Source organism: Amphiprion ocellaris, chromosome 1, assembly GCF_022539595.1.
Source record: "Amphiprion ocellaris isolate individual 3 ecotype Okinawa chromosome 1, ASM2253959v1, whole genome shotgun sequence".
In the NCBI taxonomy this organism is placed as follows: Eukaryota; Metazoa; Chordata; class Actinopteri; family Pomacentridae; genus Amphiprion; species Amphiprion ocellaris.
Window position 1 is genome coordinate 14,870,419 of NC_072766.1, and position 27,226 is coordinate 14,897,644.

General features: G+C 39.1%; 1 protein-coding gene across 2 annotated transcripts in view; it reads right to left on the reverse strand.

The window, feature by feature from the left end:
- spon1a (spondin 1a) overlaps nt 1-27,226 on the reverse strand; it is a 75,788-nt gene that overhangs the window by 27,769 nt on the left and 20,793 nt on the right. For both annotated transcript variants that reach the window (XM_035950790.2, XM_023275891.3), the window contains exon 6: nt 24,819-24,967. In XM_035950790.2, the coding sequence (XP_035806683.1) occupies nt 24,819-24,967 (149 nt within the window). The remainder of the gene's footprint in view (nt 1-24,818; nt 24,968-27,226) is intronic.

Sequence of the window (27,226 nt, forward strand, 5' to 3'; positions counted from 1 at the left end):
TAACAAGTACAACTGTGCTTGTATGTGCTTTGTCCCTATTTTCCCATCTGGAGCCCCTATCAGGGTAGCTCATACTGCTATAAGGGCAAGAAGGTTGCAAACTGAGTCTCAGCTTCTCTTCAGTCATCTTGTTTTCCATTAATTTTGATGTGTGCTACATGTTCCTGTTTTCTTCATATTTAAAATATAATATTGTATTTGTCCTTGACTAATTTGTTTTGCTTTAATCTTTTTGCACATCTTAAGGCCAACATACTTTGGTGTTAACAGTTAATTGGTCAACTCACACCACTAATTATGGTCTGATCATTGACAGAATTATTTCAAAATCCGCTCCCTGCTTTTGTTCAGGCATATGTCGAGGGCAGGCAAAGATGGATAGAATTTCAAACATTATGTGTAAATAAACCTTGCTTAAACTGAGCATAGCTCCACTAATGACAGGGATGTCTAAAAGCTGAACCCTATTAGCAGTGTCCTTTGCTTCTCTTGCCAGCACACATATAGTAGTTAACTTTTCTGAGAGTCTGTCATTAACTTCCACTAATTCAAGATTGAGCAAAAGCAAATGTAGAACTTTTCTGGATGCTGCAGGATGGCAGCTAAAGGACAGCCTCTCAGAAACTCATTAAAATAGATTCAAGAAGTGCTTTTTCAATTTATATACTTTAATACAGAAAAAGATTAGTTACTAACAAACCCACATACTGCATCCCGCTGCTTTCACATTTCATGGTTCTGATGGTTTACCATTTTATATAACTCTCTATGCTGAATAAGTTTCACGATCCTGAGTGAAGCCCCGCTAACGCATGTGCTACTTCACAATATACAGCTGTAGATCAAAAAAATAATACTAATCTTTTTTGCTGTCTTGAATATATGCATTTAGGAAAAATAAGGCCTTCATCACAACAAGGGTCAGGGAATAAATGAATAAAATCGATGCATTACAGTTGATCTCTCTCCCTGTTTTCATGTTTCGTTCCTCTCTGAGCATACTGATGTTTCTGTGGACAAAAGATGAACAGTACTACTTTTCTTACTTTTCACAGAAGCCAACACAAACTGTATCTTGTCTAAAGCATTTTGATTTTAGTCACAATTCTAATGAATATCAGCATTGCTCTTACAAGTTTCTGTAAAAATATACAAAAGGAATGCAAATCTGTTTTAATCAGTCAAAGTGTACTGATGCATCATATTGTACATCATGATCCCAGTGTCATTAATCATTGTCACTCTACAGCAGCCAGACACATCTGCCCAACCGGACAAACACTGTGGCTCAAATCACACTACAAAGTGGAACTTATTAAATTATTCTATAGTGTAACACAACATCTGCTCAAAGTCAATTATCTCACTATGAAGCACATTTGTCAACGTCATGCAGGCCAGGAATTCACTGCTTTCTTCCACTTTATGCTAACTTTTTTTAATTTAAAAGAGGCACCATCATGAACTGGTTGCTGTGGGACAGAACCTTTAAGGCAGAAGTAATTTTAAAGCATTTTTAAAAAGCAAAATTATTTTGGATTACTAATGAATATTGCAAAGTTAAAACATGTAGCATTCCGTTTGTGGTTTTCAGCACTTAGAAATTCATGCATGCCATTCCAGTTCATGAAACTGCTCTGAAAACCCCTGACAGCATGCAGCAACTCAAGTGAAGGCTTCCGAGTTTTAGATTTTATTTGCTTCCTGATTTACCGTCCAGCTAAAAATAATCTGTTACCTGTAGGTCTGATTAACAAAAGAACCACATTCATGGTCTCTTAATTGCTCCATTAATCTTTTTCATGGGTATTATAGTCGGGGGAAGGAGAACAATCTGCTGTGTTTCTGCAATAAAAGCATTTATTTGTTTGCCATCATCTCTACTCAGTGAAATGTGAGGCTGACAATCCTGGTGTGTTGGGTAGAGACTACCCAGCTGCTTCCAGCAGAAATGGACCATGCGCATTTAGCTTTTGGACATTTACACTGTGTGGTTCCAACCAATTGGGAGGATTTCTAGGAATTTTTGATCTGTTGATAGATTCTTGTATGGACTGTCCAAAAAACAATAGGGGCTCAGTGACTACTACAACCATTGCAGTGCTGTTTTTTGCTCTCTTTTGTCTCTATATCTTCCCCTCAGAAAAAAAAAACTTGACAAACATCTGCACATTTATTAATAAATTGCAATCCATACTTGCATTGTTCACAGATCAGCTGCACTAATAACAGGCCATTTAATGAGCTGACAAGTGATGAAACTGTTAAAGCTGAGCATGATAGTTTTGCTTTTGTCATCAGAAATGGATGTTGCTTCAGATAACAGTTCACAGGAAGTGTCTTCTCATTTCTCTAAATGTTCTTTTTTTCTCTCCTGACACTTTCTCCTTGCATCTCTCCTTGTGTTTCTAGCGGGAGGGATTAAGATGCAAGGGAAAGATGCTGGTTAGGAAAACATGGATGCTATTAAGAAAATTAAGATGCACCCTATGAGTCCACTTCTTACAATTAATCTTTTTCATCTGAACAGTAATGACCAGCATGCTTGCTTATTCACAACTCAGAAATAGTCAAATTGCATGGTTGTTCTGCAACACCTGGCAAAGATCTCACTCAAGGGCAGATTATGTGAAGCAGTACCCAGACATTACAGGATTTTATGGTGGCTGGTTATGGTCAATTGCCTACACCGACTAAAGATGAAAGATGAAATCACCCACTGCTCTGTGAACAAGAACACCGTCACTGAGCATCATTTTGTTACCATCACATTGTGCTCAAACTGTCTTTTAGTGTCTCAGAAGTACAGCAAATAGAGATCATGTTAGGATTATGTGTTGTGGTTCTCAATCTTATCTGACAGAAATTCTTCATCACATCTTAGAGTCTGATCTGTGTTGTAATTTAATATTCTAAAGATTCATTTAAGAAATCAATTTATAGTTCTCATGTATAAAGACAAGTCATAAGGACACTGATGATGCATTACTGCCTAATTAGGCTTCTCTCTAATTTGTGTAAGATTTTCCTCTTGAACCCGTTAAATAGTGGCACAATGAGTTGGAAGTGAACCCATTATCAGAGTCCTTTGAACCCACGAGGCCAAATCTTTCCTGCTGTGGTGGAATTGACCTGTCGCACTCCTTCACACTGAGGAGATCAGCCATGAAATTGGCTCACAGCGAGCTGAGGGTATAGTCTTTAAATACTGCCTCAGCAAGGTAATACGTGAGTAGTGCATGGTTCTCCCTTTGGCATAAAAAACCTCAGCAACCCTCATGTCTTTTCCTTTTCCTCCATTACCAGGACAACTGCATGGGGTGGTTGCTCTTCAATTCCACTGGGAACCCTTGTACTTCCTAGGCAACCATTATTCACAGTGATGAACTGAAACATCTTAATGTGGGATTTATTACAGGATATATTTTAGTGCGGTTACTTTTATTCATCGTGCATGTTTCATCTTTGAGTCTCTGATCTGTCTCTTTGCAGTATTTTCCCCTGATACAGTTACTTGTAGATACCAGGTTTTCTTTTTTTGTTTATCACAACAAGGCCAATCACTGATTAGCACAGTGTTTTCCCTCTACGATGAATTCAGGTTGGCAGCCATAATTATAATAATAATTATAATTATTGTATTGGTACAATATAGAAAAATAGCAAGGCCTTATGAATGAAAACACAGGATACAAAGTGTGAGGTGCCTGAACAAAACGGCACAGTAGTAGAAATCACCTTGTGGTTTAATCTATATAATCCTGGGCATACTGTGTCGTGGTCTATATAATGATTTTCAAGGTGAAGGTCTGTTTGGTATAAAAATCCAATTGTAATTGAGTTTTTGAGTTGGATATTCAACATAGGTTGTGAAGGACAATCCATCCAAATTTCTGTGTATATATAAATGATATACTGTACTCAGTTTATGCAATTTACCTCAAGAATAAGTACAAGAACAGGAAGGTTTGCAGATCATCACAGTGCGTCTGGTGTGTGGTTGAATGGATGACATAAATGATGGTATGGACAGAATCAAAAAATTATGCCCAGAGTCAACAGTAGTGGGCCTAATAATGATCCTTGACGAACATCATTATCTTACATCTGGCGACTTGATTTGAAGCCCTCTGCAACAAGAGTTTGAAATCAGTCGGATAGATATGATTAGAAACACTTGTAAGCAGCATCAAAACCTACAAAAACTTATGTAACAAAATATTTTGATTAGCAGCATAGGTTACATTTCTGTGATTACTTGTGAATGCATAGCTGGCATTAGTCCCTGTAAGGAGACATTACAGCGATACTTGTGTTTTCTTTGGTACAGATGCAGTCTGCGCGACAAAAGTTGGCAAATATATTCTTATCGGTCTGCTTAAAAAAAACAATGTGTGTGTGCATTACATGTGTAATGTGTGTCTCTGTGCATGCTGATTTGTGCTGCACCTGAGCGTTTTATTGACAGCGTGGTGTGATTACATGCCTGCTCGTGCATTAATTGGCTTTCGGATACCAACCCTGTCATTCACTGAACATGAGTCCGAACATGTGCCAAAGCCCATGATCGTGCGTGTGTTTGTGTGACCAGCATATTTTGGATTTCTTATTACGATTTTGTTAATACAACATCAGCGCTAAAGCATATTGAAGAGATCCTCAAAAAAAAAAACTATCTGAGGATCAATTGTTATTGCACACGTTAATGTATATTTCATCTTAATTGCATATTTTATTCTGTCTTTGGTTTGACCTTCATCACAAGTGATCATTTACTGTTTTCTGTTTATGTCTGTGCAAGAAAAGCTACTGTCAATTCAATTCACAATGCAGACCTTGCGTTTTGCTCTTGTGTGTCTGAAAGTTGTGTTTCCCGCTGTATTTTTTTCTCTAATGTACAATGCACATAAAAAGACTTAGCTGGCACAGCTATAGCAAAACCGTACGTGTTTTGACTATTTGTGATGTGCAAACACTGTAGAATTTGAGAGGCCACATTGAGGGATTTAAAAGAATTTATTTCTGCAAGCTTGCAACTCCTTTTCTCTGTTTTCCTGTGACTTCAAATTTATTGATACATTGACTTTTTCCTGCAGATCGACTGACGAACAAAGAGGCAAACAGGCAGACAGAGGGACCGACAGACAGAAAAGTAAGCACTTAAAACAAATACTGTAGAACAAGCAGCTGGTAATGTTTGTGTATAATTTGAAAAAGTTGAAAACATTTTTTTATTAAACAATAATATATACAGAGTCTAAAGACTAGAGATATATTTCTTAGATATATTATATTTAGTGGGTACTGTTGTTTGGTAAGCATGGGGATGAATCTAGCCCTTATTGAAACTGAAGGACTCAGTTGTGAATAGATATAACAAAGATGTTGAATTATCTGATTCAGGTATATGTTCTGAAGGCCATCTGTCTTATTTACTTTTCCTGAGGCTTTAAATTTGATGCTGAAGGACACTGGGAGTTTAGATAAGAAAGCAGAAACAGAGAAAAGGAAAGAATACATACCTTAGGCAGCAATTAATGATAGTTTTCTTTCAATCTTTCATGTTTTCTAAGGGAGTCATTATCAGAAGTCAAGATAATCATTGGAGGCACTGAAAGCAGTTTTCTCCCTCTGGATGAAACTTATGGGGATCCGTACTGAATTACTGTATTGAGGCATTTTTGTCTTCAGGTGTAAATACTTTTTAGTTAACGGCATTAGGGGTTGCATGAACAATGACAGCCTCTCATGAGGCAGAAAAGAAAATAATTACCGTATTGTCGCGACCATAAGGCGCACTTCAAAGTCTTAAATTTTCTCCAGAATGGACGGAGCGCCTTATAATGCGGTGCGCCTTATGTGTGCACCGACTTCCAAAATGTGTAAATGTTGTTGTGTGACTTTGACGAGCTCCGCTTGACTGACTGACAGCATTTCCTGCTGACACGCTGCTTACATAGAGAAAAGGCGGACGTGACAGAGGACAGCATGAGAACGTTAAAGGGGGAAGTGTGGGCGTGAAAGAAGACGCTAAAGACACGCCCCCAGTTGGTATATAGTGCCGGTATGTGCATTATGCAAAACAACATGGGTTTGGCGTCACCGTCCCTGTTGATCTGTGACTCCATGCGCGTCCATCTCACAGCCGCTGTGAAAAACCAAGTGCAGCAAATGAACTCGGAGCTTGTTATCATTCCGGGAGGCTTGACGAAGGAACTCCAACCGCTGGACATCGGTGTAAACAGGGCGTTCAAAGTGAAGTTGCGAACGGCGTGTGAGCGATGGATGACAGATGGCGAACACAGTTTTACTAAGACTGGGAGGCAGCGCCGGGCGAGTTACGCCACAATTTGTGAATGGATTGCGGATGCTTGGGCTAACGTGTCTGCTTGCACTGTTGTTCGAGCTTTCGCAAAAGCCGGCATCATTTATGAGGAGCCGCACGGCAACGAGACTGACTCTGACAATGACGAGCGGGAACCTGGCGTGTTCCATGGAGAACTAGCCCAGCTGTTCATTTCGGATACAGAAGATGAGGACTTTGATGGATTTGTGAATGAGGATTGATCAAAAAACAACGTGAAAACATTGCTAAATACTTCAATAAAGTACAACTGAACTCAGTTTAGCTTCCGCTACCTTTTTTAAAACACACGCTAGCATGCATGTTTTAAGCTAGTACAGGTATGTTTTACTATGTCCGCGCTCTATAATCCGGTGCACCTTATGTATGTGTTAAATACAGAAATAGCACCCGGAACTGAGACTGCGCCTTTTAATACGGGGTGCCTTATGTATGTGTTAAATACAGAAATAGCACCCGGAACTGAGACTGCGCCTTTTAATACGGGGTGCCTTATGTATGTGTTAAATACAGAAATAGCACCCGGAACTGAGACTGCGCCTTTTAATACGGTGCGCCTTATCCATCCATCCATCATCTATACACCGCTTAATCCTCACTAGGGTCGCGGGGGGGGGCTGGAGTCTATCCCAGCTGACTCGGGCGAAGGCAGGGGACACCCTAGACAGGTCGCCAGTCTGTCGCAGGGCTACATATATAGACAAACAATCACTCACACATTCACACCTACGGGCAATTTAGAGTAATCAATTAACCTCAGCATATTTTTGGACTGTGGGAGGAAGCCGGAGTACCCGGAGAAAACCCACGCATGCACAGGGAGAACATGCAAACTCCATGCAGAAAGATCCCGGGAAAGCCGGGACGCGAACCAGGGATCTTCTTGCTGCAAGGCGAAAGTGCTAACCACTACGCCACTGAGCAGCCACGGTGCGCCTTATGTATGTGTTAAATACAGAAATAGCACCCGGAACTGAGACTGCGCCTTTTAATACAGGGCGCCTTATGGTCGCCAAAATACGATAAGGTAAAGAGCATATAGACCTTTTGTTGCTGTTAAGAGACAATGTGGGCAGAGGCTTTTTTTTTTTTTTTTTAATTCAAATTTAATTCACGAAAGAGTCCTGTGCATGCTTACATATAAACTGTATTCAACAAGGCAAACGATTCCTTGGTGGAAACAAGTCACAGCACAAACGTACTCAACTGATAACACAATTTTGTTCTGCTCACTGGAAAGACTTTACTCCACACGTCGCTCTACTGCCTTTGCAGCAGTGATACAGATAGCCTTTCCACGGTTTTATGTGCATAAAATGAATTGTTAAGTACTTTAAAAAGTGGTACAAATGACAGAAGGAGGTTGAGCATGAATATGAAAGCTGAAATTAGGGTACAAGGCAAGAAAAGCAATAAAAGGATTGCATCTGAATGTAAGCATGAAAGTAGACTCTCATAGTCATATATTAGTCTAACCTTTGTGCCCTAAAGATCTCTGATTGTGATGTGGTAGTAGGGAAATTGGGAGTGCATAAAATCACCTGTCAGCACAGCATCTGCTATAAAAGTTAAGTGACTCTGAGAATTAGACAGACTGCAGCACCGGAGAGTAAAATGCAATGCCTGACTAGTATCAGAGAACAAGAGTGTTAATAATGCTCTGCCCGACAGGAAGAAATAATTATCTACTTTTAAATTCAATCCATAAACCTTCATTGAATACATAACAGCGCACAGTTATGTGTTGATGACCAACAAGCATTAAATTACATTCTTTAAATGGATGTGACCAGTCAAACCAAATGAAGCAAAGAGGACTGGCTGTAACAAAACTTAATTGTTGAGTGTTTGATGAGTTTCGTATGCAGAAATCACTTTGACATGTATACAAACATAGTGTTCTACCTTTTTTTTTGTAGTGGCTGCATCCCTTCTTATCCATTTTATGAATATGACTAGATTTTAGGTAATTGTAGTCAAAGCAAAAAGCAAAGTTTAACAGGATAGAAAGTCAGTTCACTGCTTTGAAAAAAACAAATATACTCATATAGAAATATACCATAACATATACAGTATATCATGTGAATATACTTTAGAAATGTACATATACACACAGTATACAAACAGGTAGCTGCTGTCTTGCACAAAAATGCCTTTTTAAAATATGTTTGCACAAACAAACTGGATGATGTCATTAAAAAAATATTGTGAAAAGCTCAGTGGAGCCATTTCCAGAACAGAGAGCTGCTTGTATCCATTAGAGAAGACACATCATGCAGTGCAGATGACATACTCTCTCATCTTGGAGGGAAAAGATTCATATTGCATGAATAATTTCCATCTAGTTCTGACAAGCGCAGTGAACCTTCATTTGTGATGCTTGATTTAGCATTTGTAATTCCCTGTTAGGCAAGAAATGCCATTTAAACTGGCATCATTGCAAATAAGAAATGGTTACGAACAGAGTCGCAGTGTTAATATGGTTTAATATTGCCTGCTTGCTCCACTGACATTTGTAATGGTTTAATATGAATGTGACAGGGAAGCCGGCATGAACAGTCAGAAACCTGTTACAATTAATCTATGATCTGCTGTGTGTTTGAGTTGTTGAATTCAGCATTTTCATCATGATGACATTAACTTTCTTTCCAAAAGCACTAAACACATGATAGCAAAAAATCATAACATTTTTGGGACTAAAGACTGAGACTAAAGTAATGGGTACAAATTTTGCAACTCAAAATGAAGCTTACTTACTATAAATTCCTCAAGCTAATTTGCAAGACTGCAGCGACATTTTGTTGGTGAACCACTTGATTGGAATATCCATATTATATATTTCACTGCTATCTGTATTGTTCTTTTTCAGTGGCTCCACATTAAGTCAACCTCCATACAGTCACAAGATGTACTAAAAGCACAGATGGCTAAAGAAATGGCTGTTCAATGCTGGATGGACTAAATGACATGCTAATGGAAGTTAATAGAATGAGGGAGTGGAAAACACAGATTGTCAGAAAACTTAGTGAACCCAGTTTGGAACACCAGGGAGCATGTGGTCCATGTTTGTGTTTGGTTAACTTTTGGCACAAAACTGACTAATCTGAGTTTGGAGAACGATTGTGGTTTGAGTTAAAATTGGTATTTCTTAAAAGTTAAGGGATCATAGCCATGCTTTTAAAAAATCAATGACCAGTGACTTATTCATCCACCCCCATCTGCTTTGTCACTCAAAACCACCTGATTTACTATTACCTCTTGTCAAAATAACCCTAACCCTAACACATTAGAAGTGTTTTTCTCTTGAATATTTGTCATTTTGGATCACCTAAAACCTCTGACTTTGTCAATGCAAATGATGCAACACTGGTTGAAATGCTACAAAACAAAAAAACAGATCTGTAATCCACACCTCACCTTTCTGAAGTGAAGGCAATTCCCCATAATTTAGCAGAGCACTAACACTTAACTGCCAGCAAAAATGTAAAAACAGACATTTATATCATATTTATATTACATAGCTTTCACAGTGAAAGAAAATCATTGCTGATCCATCTCACACTGTCAGTAGTGAATGCACCATCCAGCCCTCAGGCTGCCACTACAAGCATTCACTGAGGGCAGCAAAAAGAACTGTCACATCATTTATTCTGACAAATATCCACCTCAAACAGAAATAAAACTAAAACCACTAATGGGGGTAGTATTCTGACTTTTGTGTTTTATGTGATTATATGTTCATTGCTAAGCTGCTCTATACTGCATGTCTTTCAATTGCACTTTACCACTTGTATATTTAAGTAAATACATCCAATCCCTTCAGGACCAAAAACAGACCTTTTCTTTTGTACTGATTTGCAAATTGTGCAAGATCAGGCAATGGAGGAAATCTCAATAGTCCATTGTGTTGAAATTATCTTCCTGGCTGTGCACCACCAGCAAGAGCTGATTATGATTGATACTTTCTGTATATGTGTGCGTCAGAATGTGTCTGTGTTAGTGGATGAAACATGTTTGAAACTATGCATTTACATTTTGAATTAATCAGCATTCTCTTACATGCATCTGTTATATATGAAATATTTATATTATATACAGACTCTTTAGGGCTAAGTTTTTATTGAATACAGTTTTCCCTGAGTCTTGCTCCAGAAAACAGATGTGGCAGTGCAGATGACCAGGTTCCCAATGCAAATAGAACTGTATTAGCATCTTTCATGAAAGCAAAGTCAGTCTGTCACTGTAGCAAAAGCGGACAGGAGACTGCTATGGAAATTGTCCATATCAATCACAGAGCTTCTGGTGAAAAAATTATACTAATGGCTCTTCCCAGTTCTTGGTGGCTAAGTTAACACAAGGGAGGTGACATTCCCTCACTCACTGCAATAGCAGGAAGACTTCCATCGCACAGTAACAGCTGGAGTTTCATCTCAGATCCCTTTGGAATATCACCCGCAGCACATACACATAATCATCATGCTAAGACGATCACGAGTGCTAATTTCCATGCAAATAGAGGTGTTTTTTCATCTCATTAACATTATCGGGAAAGCTTATTTCCTCTGTGTACAGAACTATGCAAATAAGTAATTCACATGCTTTGGAACCAATGTAATACTGTCAGTTTCATAATTATTTAGACATTGACACAATTTTTGTAATTTTGAAATGAAGCAATCAAGAGTATCAACTTCAATTCAAGAGAATCAGCAAAAATACCACAAAACCTGTTCAGGAATTGCAAACATTTTACCTGCATTTTCACAGGCTGAAATGTAACTGGACACACTAACGTTATTGTAAGTACAGGGATTGTTTTTAATACTACAGGAGGCAAATCCTTTGTAATCAATAACAGCCTGAAGGATGGATATCCCATGGATATCACCAAATGCTTAGTTCTCTCCCTTGTGGTGCTTTGCCAAGACTTTACTGCAGCCGCCTTTAGTTTCTGCTTGTTTATGGGTCTTTCTGCCTTCAGTTTTCTCTTCAATATGTGAGAAACATGCTCACCTGGGCTGAGGTCAGGTGACTGACATGGTCATTTGAGAAAATTACATTTCTCTGACTTGAGAAGCTCTTGGGTTGCCTGTGTGATATGTTTCGTAGTACTGTGAAATGCCACCCTATCAGTTAATAATTGACTGTATATGAGCAAAAATTCTAGCTTTTTGCACTTCAGAATTCATTCTGAAACTTCTGTCAGCAGTTACATCACCAATACACACCAGCAGATGATCCTATCTGTTCTAGAGTTTTACCAGCATTTTGCATCTTGAAATAAACCCTCTGTATTGACATTCATGAAGGCATCTCTTGATTGTTGATTTTGATAGTCATACGCCTGTCTCCTTGAGCATCTTCTTGACTTGACTAGATGTTAAGGGGGGTTTCTTCACCAAATAAGGAATTCTACAGCCATCCAGTTCAGGTTTCTTCCATGGGTTTCCAAGCATTTGGGTGTTGCTGAATTTCCCAAAGGCTGCACAGGGGTTCGGTGGTTTGCACTGTCACCCTGGTTCATGTCCTGGCCTGGGATCTTTCTGTGTGTGGAGTTTGCATGTTCTCCTTGTGCATGCATGGGTTCACACCGGGCTCTCCGGCGTCCTCCCACAGTTCAAAAACATGCTGAGGTTAATTGATTCAAAATTGTCTGCAGCTGTGAATGTGAGTGTGCTTGTTTGCCTCTGTGTAGCCCTGCGATACACTGGCGACCTGTCCAAGGTGTCTCCTGCCTTTCACATAAAGTCACCTGGGATAGACTCTAGACCCCCACGACCCTAATAAGGATTAAGCAGTGAATAGATAATGATGGATGAATGAATTTCCAAGTGCATTCATTCTTTAGAAAAAGGACCAAATTTTGATTTGGCCACTCCTAAAGGATATACTCTCTCTCTCTGACAGTTTTTTTTTATTGGTAGATTCCTTGGCTTGCATCAGCACCTCATTGGACCACACACTTCAAGTTCCAATGAACAGCTGCTCAACTGGAACTTGGAATCAAGTCTCTTGTCTTCTTAATTTGTTATTAAGTAATGAGAAAATATGCCAAACCTGGCCATGAAACTGCTATCAATCAACTGCACAATGACTTTGTGCCTGAGCAAGCAGAGGCCCTAAAAGGTTGCTTTATTTCAAATCCAAATTGCAAAAATTGTCACTGTCCAAATATTCATCAGCTAACTGTATAACAAAGAAGCCTGACTGTAAAGGTTGTGGATGACGGCTTTAATTTCTACTATATTTTTGACACCCAATATGAAAGTGCAAAGTGAGATGCAGAGCAACATTTACATTTTACAACAATAGCAGGAAGAAAAAACCTTGCTTATTTCCTTGTTATACAAATAATATATTCTGTTCAGCTTAAAGATGGCATAATTCTTCATTCTGTATTCAAACTGGTCAAGCTATTCCCTAGGACAGCACAATTATGTGAAATTAAGGGCTGTTTTCTGCCTGCAAGCCAAAATCTCACTTGGCCTAAAGCAGTCTGTTCCCTGGGTGAGATAGGAGCTCCTCTGATGTCGTAATCAAAGTTCTGCTCAGGAATCTCTGATCTGTCTGTCCCAGCACATACTCCAAACTATTAATAGACATAAAAAATTGCTTCGAAATTCCAATGGGATGCAAGCTGGCTGTTATCAGTGCGTAGCGTAAAGGCTTACACAGCCTTCAGGTGTTAATTAAATCTCCACTGACATTCCCATATCCTGCCCTGCAGAATAGGCTGCAGTTCAGATATTGCATAGGTGAAGTCACTTCAGTCACACCAATCTTGCTCAAAACAGGACAGGAGAACATCCCACAGGCAAGCGAGAAAACGTGGTGACAACAGAGTCGTCCACGCTAAAGGAAGATGAGTTTGCAAGCACTGACTACTTCTCTAGAGAGCTGTGAATTGATTTGCTGACCATGGTTGTCCTCGGTGGCAATCTCTGAGCCTTGCAGCGCAGTCTGGAAGGCTATAGTGCTGCCTGGCACACTCATTCATCAAGCAGCCTGAGCCATCATACAGGCAACTCCAGCAGACCTGGGCCCAGGGCTAGGGGATATTATTAGAGATGAATTGAGGTAACTGCCTTTGATGACCCAGTTCAGGGTGTCTGTCGCTCTCTAAGCTTTTCTTCCATTTTACTAACTTTCATTCTTATTTTCAGAATTCTCACACTGTAAGGAGGTCAGTGGCCATTGTTGTTACATGTACTGCACTGTAGAGTATGTGATGATCGTGGACCTGCCTGCTGCTAAGAAAGCACAGATATTACCAACTCAGCCTGAATCTCATATTAAAACCACATATAATGCATCCATGCATTCATCATACAGGCAGCTGATGCTTTTACATTCTTATTGAAGCAATGTATCACAAACAGCTTCCATAATACATAATTCAGTCAAAACTCACAAGAGACATTAACTGAGCATTATCTCCAATGGGGAAAAAACAAAACAAAAAGACGCTACAGGCAAAGCATTTGTTATCATAGATACAAAGTATGCAAGAACTGTCGGACCTATATTTCTATGCAGAATATATAATGTGTGTGCCCATTTGATAACATGTAAGGGAACAGATACTATAGTGTGTGGATGTTTGAAGCAGGTTATGTAAAGAACACTACCAAAAGCCGTGGAAGAAATATCATGGATTAAAATAAAAACAATCGATTCTCATTTTCAAAAGATCAAAATTTTAATGCGCAACATGGGAAAACCAAAAAGGTATGCAACGTACACAAAAGAGCCAGCAGAAAGAGTTTTGGATGTGTAAGCGCCCACAGCGCTGTTCCCAGTAATTGTTATATGTAATTACTGTATGAATTAAAAGGCAGCTTCAAAACAAACAGATACTTAGGAATAAAATTGTTTTGGCCAATTTCACTGCTTTTAAAGACTTCCATCCAATAACAAGTCAGACCAACACATAACATAAATGTTATATATTTGTTAGTTTTGTCTAAGTACAGAGCAGAATTATGTCCACAGAGTGCGTGTCTGTTTGTCTATTTAGCATTGTACACACACACAGAGAGAGAGAGAGTGAAAGAGAGAGAGAGTAAGCGAGAGTAATGAGCATTTGAGGCAAAATAATACATTAGAAATGAAAGATGTGCTAAAAGTAACAGAAAGTAACAGACTAAGCAATAACCTCGAATTACCAAAAGCTGTAGTGGTACAAACAGTGTTTCTGGGTAATAAATCACTGCTGTCTTCCCAACTCTTACACAAAGCTGTTGTGGTCTAATTATAGTAATGATAGCACGCAGCAGATTGGGGTGTGTATCTCTGCCTCTTACACGCTTCAACATGTATCTCGATATATGGTCGATGGTACGAAAATGGTATAGATAATACTACTGATATAGTTCTAAAACAGGTTCATTTGTATAAATCTTGCATTTTTCAATCCATAAACACGCATGCTTTTGCAAATCAGTTATTGACTTCAACAGTGTAGCATTATCAACTAATGTGCTCTGAAAGCAGCTGCACACTAGTAACGGTTGTCACTTGCCTCACTTACTTTATTGTGACCACCTGTGCTGTTGTCCTTCAACACAGTGTAGCTTTCACAAGTAGCCATATTAGTGCTGCCTGCTATGGTATACTTCTTGGTAGCAGTACATGTATTACACACTGCAGTAAACTAGCTATGTAACTACTTCTATGCCTTGTCCTAGAGGCTTGTAATTGGACAGAAAGTTAAGTAACACACATGCTCATATGCAAGACTATGACACAAACAGAAGTAAAAGTCAAGGATCTGCTTTTGTGATTCAAAAAAAAAGAGAACCTGATTCAAAAGGACAATGACAGCTAAATTTTTATACCACTAATAACAGAGTATAGCAAAAGATAGAAAACATGATTAGATTGTGTTTACATGCATGTCATGTACTGCACTAGAATATCAAGGCAAACCTTAAGGAACGGTGGAGTCATGTGACGATCAGCGTGCGTTTGTTTGTCCATCTGTTTGTCTGTTAGCAATATTACTCAAAATTGGACCAACGGATTTGGATGAAATTTTCAGGGAAGGTCAGAAGTGACACAAGGACCAACTGATTAGATTTTGGCAGTGATGCGGCTTGTAGTGTGGATCCACGGATTTGTTAAAGATTTCTATATCATTGCACGATAGCGGCATGGCGTCACTGTAACTATGACAACAAGTGAACAGTGAATGCTATGTCAGCTGCCTGCTAATGATCACATGATTGCGATCCTACTACAAATTGACTGTTGCGGACTTATCTAGACTTATCCATCGGAAATGACACAATGAACAGCTGATTAAATTGTGGTAGTGTTTCCAAGTCCCATCAATTCCAGCTCCCACTGCATATTTAGGTCACGCAATTCAGTATCCATACATAATGTTCACATGCATAACACGCACCTGTGCTCAGCGCAAGGTCATTTTTTTTTTGTGGGTCCATCTATATTAAATGGCCACATTCTGTGTTGCCGTGATATCAGATCAACAATAACTAATAAACAAATGCTGCAGTTATTAAAGAAAAATGCTGCATTTCTGACTGCCATATGGGGGAATGAACAGCCTTGGCGGAGTATTGAGCTTTCTGAATGCTTTTCTATATTGATATGAATCTGTATTGCACCTGTATGTGATTGAGAAATATTTTGTGGTCACGTTTGAATGCTGTACTGCGTCCTTAACTGTCAATCAATATCGGTCTCCTTCATTTGTTTGACCCATACCTGCAAACACAGACTACTCCCTAACCTACCAAATGATATGGAGATTGCAGTGGGTGGTGCGCCTCAGAGGCATGGTCTCATTTACATAGGGACAACATAACAGGTAGAGCCATTACAGCAAACAGATTTGTCGAGGCCACCTCATGCATAAAAGATTGCACAGTTTCATAATGATGGTTTATTGTATTTATTTGGCCTTGATCTTATGAAGATCCTCATAAATAAGTGAAGCTTCTATTTCATTCAGAAACAGTTGATTCAGAGTGATCACTGTTTTTATTGTAGAAGACCTCTATACAGGTTCTGCTGTGACCTTTCAATATGCTGTTTTGATTTGCCATTGCAAAAACCTTTAAGGCAAGTATTTTTTTTAATATAACCACAATCAAAGGTTACCCATGTTAATATACAGTAAATTAGACTGTCTCCAGTGCCTATGGGATGTATAAGAAATACACTGAGAAGCACAGCCAATTATAACTGAATAAGCATGAGCATGTCATTTCATGAATATGTCCCTGTCACTTATGCACATTTTTTTGCTGTTCAGTATGCGCTAAACTTACATACTTCTTGTCAATCTGTTTTCCAGTCCCTCTCTACCACTTTGCCCACTTCTTTTACTTTGTTCTGCAGTTGGAAGCTGTATCAGTCTGGACTGAATAACTGAATAGTCACAAACCAACAACACAAACAGACAGGAAAACATCAAAAAATGTAATCTGAAATTCGATTCACACGCAAACAAGCTCAAAAGCTCGTATGCATATAAACAGATAAACACATGAAACACCACTAGAGATGTATTAATAGCCTTGATAAATAACTGATAAAAGGGGGAAAGACTTCCCTTAGAGACTACAAATACAGAGGCAAGTCAAAACATTTCAATGTTTAGCATAAATTTTCATTTTAATTTTCTTAAACTGTGTCGCCTCACAGTCATAGAAACTTACAAATATTCACAGAGAAGTTCATCTAAATAAGAAAAAAAGAAGACAAATAACGAATCTCTGAATACAATGATCTCTCCATTGTGTGCAACAAATTTCTTTTTCCATTTGGTTCTCTGGACACTGTGATGACTTCATCATAGCTGCATCTCACCAAGATGTCTGAGATTCCTGAATAATTCAGCTTTTATCCCCGTGACTGTGTATATAGCCCTGAGTTCTGAGCTCGTCAGCTATACCAAGGACCAGTTAAGTCAACAACAGGGCCACATACACACATGCAAATGGGGAACACATGCAAACATACCTGCATGCATATGCCTCCAACTCGTACATATTAACAAGAAGCACCTGCCACTTTTATGAAAACACGTAATTTCACTGTGGCCTGTGAGCCTCTTAATAAAGTAACATGTTTATCTGACTCCTTATGAGACAGAAAGAACCCTCACATACACACTCACATGCACGCACATGCACAAACACAAACAAAAAGCACAGCTTGGCTTACTCTTCCCACACTCTATTTGAAAATGTGCTTGCTTCTGGCTGTGCTGTTCGATTTCAGCAATCATAATAACAGTCCAAGGAGCCAAGGCAGGCATTAAGGTTTTTGAGAGCTTTGTTTTCCCAAACAGGAATATCTCTGCTGGGCTCATAAAGCTGACTTGACAGGCCAAGAGAAAACTGCCAGCTGAAATTAAAGAATTATTCCTTCCTGAACTCAAGTGTGTCCTTTTTTGTTTTGTTTTTTTATTAGACAGACAAGAAGATAACCTGAAATCAAAACGTTCAGAAAACATAACAGTGGTCTAGCCAGCAGGGAGAAGTGACTCAGGGGGTTGGTGGTAGAGAGTTAAGAATTTCTGCGTACTCCTATACCCACTGGGGTTTGGCATGGCCCACCATGGTTTGGCAACGTTGGATACAGAGCTAGGGTCAAGACTTCACCCTGTGGGAAGCCCCTTTAGAGCTAATTGCTATCCCGTCGAGGCAAACCTGACCTCCTGCAGAAGGACGTGTGCAGAAAGACACACAAGAAATACAAAGAACATGATTAATGGCAGTCTAAAAGAGACAAGAATGAAGACAATAACAGGAAGAATGAAAGAGAGAAAAAAGCCTACAGCTTATGTGGGAATTATCATGTTAACAGCACATGCATCCAACTGTGGTGAATCCAGCGACCTGAGGTAGAATTCTGAAGAGTTACCTAGTAGCATCATCACCATTGCACTCTGAGAACACAAACACAGCTTTACATGCCCCAGAGATGTGTCATTTATCACTTCACTCACACAAAGCTCTATTGTTTTTTCCAACATATTCATGCCCAAAAGGTAAAACCTTATTACATGGTGTTCTGCACATAAAATGTTTTTGTTTTTTTAACAATTTGTGTGGTAACTAAAGATAATAAATGTTACCATTTTGAAATGTATTATATTGCTTAATCCACATTAAAATAGAAAGACCCTCCTCTGGCAAAGGTTCAATTGCCTACATGGCCTCCTTTAAGGGGGTTAAATGGGTGAATTTCCCCTCTCTGAGCATCATTATATTTTAACACGGTTGAGAAAGATTTAGCTCAGAGGCACTCAGGAGTAAAAATCTGAACCACTGTTATTCCAAACAGCATTTAAACCCCCGGCCCCTACACAACTTGACCCCTTTTAGCAAGCCACTTGTCTTCCTATGCCAGTGACTTCATACAATAGAGTACATCACAATGCTTACTCGATGAGTCTCAGACACACTTTTCCACCATCATAATCATGTCAACTGTCGTTAAAACATAGAAGTGCACTTTCTGAGTGTGAATGTTGAGTAATCGTAAACTTAAATAATCTCATGGAACATAAAAGCCGATGAATTCCAATATGCTTGCATATGGCTGGGACCACCAGACTTTCCCGTAGAAATACAGACAAGAGATAATTAGTTGGTAAAAGAATTAATCAAATGTGGGGGTTGAAACACCAGTTCTGAATGACATCAAGGTGACGAACAATTTGATCTTTCCCTGTCTGATGAGAGATTGGATCTTAAAAAGACATTACAAAACTTAATGATGCAAGGAAATAACTGAGTCTAAGTCATTCACTCTTCTCTTATCTGCTTCACACAGGTCTGGAAAAAAAAGAAAAGGCACTCACTCATTATCAAAATGTCAATCAAGATGTCGACCTATGTTTACTTAGGTTAGAGTGTGCTTTTGTAATGCTTATTTGAATTATGGCTGTGTCACATTTTATTATTCTCAGCGATGTACTCATTGGAATGAATGAAGAGTGAAATTTGTGTGTGAACTTCATGAACAGCTTTCAAGTAGCCTAATTGCTTTTGCAAAAGACACTGGACAGGCAGTAGTTTGTGGCATCATTGGGCAAAAACTTCATTAGTCTGTTAGCATATTGTAATTTAAGTGATGAATGAAGAATGAGTGATGAGGCAAGAATTCTTCAGAGAGGAGGCATTGTTCCTATTACTTGTTAGATGTGCATGTATGTACATTCCTTCAGCTGGTGGAAAGCCTGATTCAGTGGTGGAAAATGCTACAGGAAAAGTTCCTATTTCAGTATTGGCTTTCGTTTCCAAGCAACCCCGTAAAAGGAAGAGAGACTTATCAAAAAGAGAATCTTAAAGAGTCTGACAATAAATACAATAAAATACTGGTCTGTATAGGAAAGTGCACTCAGTTACGTCCAGTAATTACTGTATTTTGAGCCTGACATTCTCCTACAGAGGTAGGCTGCTAACTTAGACTGTGTATTATCTGAATGTTTTGTAGTGGTTGGTTAGGTTGTGTGGCTAGATTTACCATTAAAGTTGGCAATGAGAGGATAGGATGAAGGTGGCAAATAGTATGTTCATGTTTGTGTACATATGAAGAACCATGCTCACCTGCTGGTAGGGGATTAGAATATACAGGGGGGAGCTATAAGAAGAGGGCTGTATTTTGGAATTCAAGTATTTCATTTTGTTATACTTTGGGTTTTTTCGCATTTTCCAGATTGCTTCCACAACTAATTATAACAGCACAGCCCTACGTGTGCCATTAGTTCAACAATGATAAGAAAAAACCCTGCTCTAATACAAATAAATGATCTCAAAGCACATCTGGATGCATTCCTCATACAGGAATAACGCAAAGAAATTTAAAGACAGTACTGTTTGATTATATGATGAAATACAACACAGCCTCACAGCAAAATGTGTAAGTTACATTGTTGGCTGGTAATGTATAAGGCTGTAAAACTGTCAGATATCTAAATTTTTTTTAAAATTCTATTGACATGCATCCATGTTACCTGACTGACAAGTTTCACATCACAAAACTGAAGAGTTTCTTTCATTTTAAGCATAAAGATACAACAAAGCTATAAGGATTCTACATGGGTGGAAGTGGCACAAACCACAGGACAGTTGTGCTTCAGTGCCATGTGGGACCAGTTTTTTTGTAGTGTTCTCACTTGCTGTTTACTTTGCGCTTATGCTACAAAATTACTTTGTTAATTCAGGCACTAAAACTATCTGGTTACATTTAGGAATAGGGCATGGATTAGGTAAAAATACACCTGTGCAAACATGTTTTGATCTCTGTTTACTTTTGTTTTCAGTTGCTGTTTTCTGTTGTTTCTCTTCACTGTTGGCTCTTGATCAAACTAGAAAAGTACTTGGTTAAGTTTAAGCTCCAAAACTATTTGGGTAAATTTAGGAAAAGATAAGGTTTTGGGTGAAGATACGCCCCTGCAAAGGATAAACACAAACATTTTTTAAGTTGGTAAGTTGCATAGCCCGTAAAATACTTAAGCATGTCACAATTTTACTGCCTTTTTATGAAAATGATACATTTCGCACTGTGGATCAGCATTTTCAGTAACTTTGTCGGTCTTATTAACTTGCTTATCTTAAAAGACATGAAGATCAATAAAAGAGAAAGCAGCTCTTATCCCTGAGTAACTACTAAATATTAATTGTCCAGACACAACAAAGCCTGATGCAGTTTCCTCCTGGTGAGTGCTACCACAACAGGTAATTAAAGTGTTCCAAAAGACACATGGGGAGCAAAGATTTCAGTGCAATGAAAAGTGGTTGTGAAGTGAATCTCTGCATACAAGCAGAAACACACATACACACCTGCTCATTCAGTCAGAGTCAAGGACCCAAAGGAACCTGCATATCTATTATTCTCTTCCCACGTTTCTAACTGCAGGCCTCCCACTTACAGATGGCAGACCTTGCTGTTCTCACAACAACTGAACTGCAAAATTATCATTTGAATTCTTGTTAGGTGCACAGAAAGAGGAGCAAAGGGAGAAATGCTAACAAGCTAACATTTTATTCCACAATACCTGTTGTGCAGCCAATCAGCTCTACTGCTACATTCAGCTTCAATCATCCAGGCCATTTGACTGTAATAAAATACAAGTAGCATGCAGGGTAAGAGTTTTACCAACTATTAGATGAATCCTGCTCAGAAATATCTTGCATAGACTTCTCATTAAAAAATGTAGGGGTATGTAGGGGTATCTCAGGGATCACGTCTGGAAATTTTTATTTGGAAAAAACAACAACACAGAGTGACAAATACGGGGGGGGAAAGAACAGTACAACAACATAATAAAGACCACAGCTGTATCAAGTGACACATATCTGTGTTTCCTGTCATTAATCTGTAATGTCTCTTTTGGCTCCAGCCTGAATGGTGTCGTCGCTGCTCTGTGCCACAGCTGTGGAGCTCATGATAATAGAGGATTCCGTGAGTGTCTGTACTGTGCAATAATGAAAAACACCCCATACTGCGAGAGGAAATAGGAGATTTCATAATCCGTCTGAGGCCTTGGCCCTGGTCGTTGGTCCATGGAGAGAGTCTCATTAAACTTCTCATTAGTGACACACTGAGCTTCTGTAATGATTGAATGCATACACAAATCACCTCAAACATGAAAGGAGGGACAACAACAACAGACCCACGCTGCATCCCAGTGCTGCCAAGTCCTCTGATAAGAGCATTTGTACTTGGCAAATGGAACAGTGCTGCACATCTGTTTACAGTCTGAGAAGCCAATTTGAAGGGGGGAAAAAAGACAAAGGGGGCTTGAGCTGCTGTTTGGTGGTCCCGCCTTACTTTCTTTAACTCACCTTAAACCACCGTATGTACGAAGACTGTACCGCTAATTCACTGTAATGGCTCTGAAAGGGTAATGGAATCATTTTTAAAATAAAGCCATCATACTCTCTGTGTGTCTATGGTTGTGTGTGCGTGTGTGCGTGTGTGTGTGTGTGTGTGTGTGTGCGTGCGTGCGTGCGTGCGTGTGTGTGTACGCGCGCATGTGTACTTTTACAGCTATAATTGTGAGGACGTTGTGTTTTAGACCATTGAAGTGAGGACATTTTGACCAGTCCTCACTCTCTCACACTCCTTCAAAAAGCTGCTTAAGGGTTAAGACTTGGTTTTAGGATTAAGGTTAGAACTAAAATTACACTTAGTTGGGCACTTAATCGTAGTGGTGAAGTTTGGGTAAGGGGCTAGAGAGTGCATAATGCCACTGACTGTCCTCACAAAGATAGCCATACCACCATGTGTGTGTGTGTGTTGGCGTGGTCTGCATGCCCGCTTGGCTCTGTAAATGAAACTTTGTATGAACACTCTGATCAGTGCACCTCTTGGCTGGAGTGAAGCCTGGCTATGAATATCAATTTTGCATTCATCGCTAGCTGCTCCCCCCGACGCCTCACCTGACACAAAAGCAAATCAGCTTTCTGTTTGTGTCAGCATTTACCAAGTAGCGCCGCATGGCTCAAAGGAGGGAGCCTCCTTCCCCCATCCTTCTTACCTCAAGGGCATCGACAGACTCTCTGTGTTTTGTGAGTTGTAGAAAAGTGTAAACTGAACATTTGAGGTGGTTGTCTGAGGAACCAGAATGTGTTTTTTTTTTTTTTTTTTTTTTTTTTGGATTCCAGTTATCAAAGAAAAACTGTGAACATCAACCACGGAGAATCCATGTACCTTGTCAGCCAAAATGACAGCCATTTCCATTACTTGATATGTTCACCTAACACACACTGGCAACACAACACTAGCACAAACATGAACTGCACTACTTAAGCAATGTACAGAGCAGTGAAATAGGTTGATTACTCGTTGTTTTTTTCAGGCAGTGAATAACAGCATGCTACTTGCTAGTATCAGACCAATCAGGGTTTATATTGATTGCCTGTGTAATCATCAACCTGCACTCAGGTTCCAGGTCCACTTCACTATTGAGCAATTATTCTCGGCAACCACAGCTTGAGCCACGCCACACTTGGTGATGATATGATTGTGGTTGGTGGAGAAATTTCTTCCTGTTCAATCATTTTACTGTGTCTGCTGATGTGACACAGATCATACAGTGTATAATCCACCAGTTTTCAGTCCTGTGCATAACTGTCAGCCCACCTATAGAAAATCAAGTGTTGTCCGTCCTGCTTTATGTAACAGATCTCTGGGTAGGCATATTTAATCGATTGTGTGAGTAAATTAATTCTACTTTCATGTGCTCAAGAAATAATTGCCACTAAACTGCAAATACAACAAAATTCATTCATAAAGATCTTGGAAAATTGTTATTTTTCAGCACACTTCCTGTGATAGTCAATCAAATCTAATGTCATTTCACTCTCTAAGCTTAGAAGAAACTCACATAATCTTCTAGGCTGGCAGATAAGAATAAGACCAAAAAAGAGTGCACGTAATAGCAGTGGGAAGGTAGCAATGACACGGAGACCCCATTGCTCACACTATGCTCTCATTATCTGCTGCGACTCCAGGTCTTCAATATTAGCCAACAATAAGCACTCCGCAGGACCATCTGCTCTGCCAGCACGGGTTATTTTAAGACTGAGAGAGACAGGCATGGAGAAGGAGGAAAGGAGAAAGATATACCATGCTATTTGTGGAAATAATAAAGAGGAGACAGGCCAAGGAGGGAGGAAGAACTTGAGAAGTGGAATGCAAGGATTGTATAAAATTATAAAACAATACATAAAAGAAAGGTGAAATTTGCACAATCCAGTTTAAAGTAAAACTTGAGGAAATTTCTTTTGGGTACACTATGGGAGACATAATTCAGTCTAGTTGAAATCAACTACTAATTAACTGAGCTGATGATGGAAATAACAGCTACTATCTTTTCCCTTCAAAGCACCTCTTGAGTCATAGTAAACCCAAGGGTGTGATCAAAGATTAACTAGAGAATTGATATTGCTCCGCTTAGATATATAATTGCCCTAATTTCACGACAGACCTGAGAAATGCCTTTCAAACCTGTTCAGTTAACATTTCAACTAGTTCCAGCAGAGTTACTCCCTCAGATCCTGTGTACTGGTTTAGTGAACATTGAAGATGTAGAGGTTGCTAAGAATAGCGAAGATGCTTGAAAACACTAATCAGTGTGGACAACAATGTCAAAGCAATTCATCGCACACTGAACTCAGGTGTGCACACACTGGAACATCCTCTAAGGCCCTTACGGTGTTATACAACTTATCTCTTGCTAGATTAAGTGAAGGTAAAAAAAAATTGCCAGAAAGACAGTCAAATATTCATGTCAATCTCATCCAAAACTCATACATTGTTTAAAACTCTGACCCAAAAGATTGCACAAGTGTTTGTATCAATCCTCGATTTTTCTTGTCCTTTTTTTAACTATGACATTCTTTTCCATCTTTCTTTATTTACTACATCTATAACACATCAACCCCCTCTTAGCATTGCAGAATCTTACCTTCTGCCTGATCTCCTCTTCCATTTTGACCGGGGAGCCCAGCTCAGCAACCTGTTTAACTCCTTCGCTGGAAAAGCCACCGTACTCCCAAAGCACGTAGTTCTTTGAGTGGGAGGAACCAATAATGGCTGACCAGTGATTGGCACGACCTGGGAAGTTAAACAATAAAACATCTAATTAGTTGACCATCCCGACCCTTTTCCGAACATGATCTCTGCATGATTCAATTACAGATTTTTATTTTTTTTTACCACTCTAGAGATTTCAATGAAGAACCAACAGTCTGTTGATTGATACGCTAAACACCTTTACGAACAGTAATTTGTTTCAGTCTAAATATATTCCATATGGCTGCAAACCATCTACAGTGTTTTCCTTAAATTTTATGCTCTCTCTTAATCCTTTTTGCTACTATCACTCTTGCTCAAATGACTGATAAAGAAAGGAATAGTAAGCTAAATATCTGTCCTATACCTGCATGTGTGTAAAGAATGCAGACATATTAGCCACTATAATGATCCATTGAAGTGACAACGGAGGCTCAAGCCCTGCCGTATCCACCACTGTTGTGTAAGGCATAATAAGTTGCTCATCTAAGATTGATAGGCTCGCTGTTGATGTTTACAGGTCATTAGACATTATCCTTAAGCTCTCACTGTCGATCCTCAATGGTCCAACAAGTCTGCCTCAAAAGCTTAGCCACTTGGTGGTCTCACAGTGTTTTATTATGCCCCTTGCTGTCATATTATCCCTGTAGTATGTTACTGTGTACGTGGATTAGAACCTGATACATCAATCTAGAGAGTATAGTGGTGATTTCACTGCAGTGATCAACAATTAATGTACCATAGGCTTGAGGCCAGGTGTCCCATCCCCAGTTTGCAAGCAGAAAATTCAGCTGCTTCCAAGAGTTACTTGTTTAGCATGGAATTTCTATTGTCTTTGAGTTAGTTTGACACATTACAGCCCTTGCTTAGATGTAGTGCCTCATTGTTTATTGTTTTGTCTTTTTTCCCCTGTACATGCTATATTCAAACCATGAAAAAGAAATCCTTTCTTAGTCTGAATATGATTACATATATGCAACCAACTAAGTGGACTAAATTGTACTCAGCATGACTTTAGACAGGTGATTTCACACAATATGCTGCATGGCTCTTAAAAGCTATGTAAGCAATATCAGCTGAGAGGTGTATCAGTATCCATTTTCACTTCTTTCCTTACACAATGAGAATCCACACTTTAAAATACCGCCCACGCAAAAGGTTTGTGTAAGAGCTCCAGACAAAAAGTCAGGCAGCGCAAAAAAGACAGCCGGCGGTGTAACCACAAAGCCAAAAGTGAGGGCAAAAGTTTGATCAGTAGAAAGACAAAAAAAAAAAAAAACACTGAACAAAAGTATAAACACAGCATTCAAGTGATCTTCTTTTCTGACTTACGGAAAAAGTACATACTTTCATTTCCATTGTTATGATTAGAAAAAGGTTCAGTTTAGTCGACTGTGCACAAAAAGTTTTGTGCTGTGCAAGTGGTGAAAAATTCTCGACTTCAATCCACAGCCTCATGTGACTTTTAAGGACAATGATCAGATAGCATGCTCACTATATGGACACTCCTCTGACAAGTAGTGGATATAAAAGGTATGTTAACATGCAGCTTTATTCAAATGACATGATTCCGCAGATGAAGACAGAAGTACGAGAGTGCTTTTGTTAGGGCCCTAGTCAGGAATTTAATTGTCTGCAGCTCCACCATTTGTCATCTGAGAAATCCTTTCCGACAGCTCTGGATAGACATGCCCAATAATTTAATCCTGTACCCCAAAACAACTAACAACCTCATTAACTCCATGTGTCACTGATGTGTGGCATTACACGTTGCAAATGGTGGACACACTGACTGGTAAATTCTGGTCTATGATTCCACTCTCAGTCTGTCTAATATCATTTCCAATATGATGCGTACTTGCTGGCTGGGTGTTTCATGATGTCCATTTTGTTTTAGAGGCACGATGTCGCCTCTATTAAAAAGTAGAATTTAATAAATATTACATTCTGCTTTCTTTTTTTATTCAATGCATTATTGAAAACATTGAAGACCAGTTTACACAATTTTACAACTAGTTTGTTTGCAAGTTACAACTTTTACTTTTGAGAAGACATTTTTTTTCAGGTCAGTTTCATTCTATATATGTGTAGATCTCAGATCCTGAATTGTTGGTGCTTTGCGTGTAGCGAGGACCAGGACAAAAAAATAAGGCATTTATTTCTCTTTTTTCACTTTTCTCAAGTATGGAAGGTACTTTATAAAATGATAAGCATCCCATATAAAGAGCATGCCTTTTCCACGACCTATCTTAACAAAATATTTCAGACATATTAGTTATTTAAGATTTTCATTAATTCAGG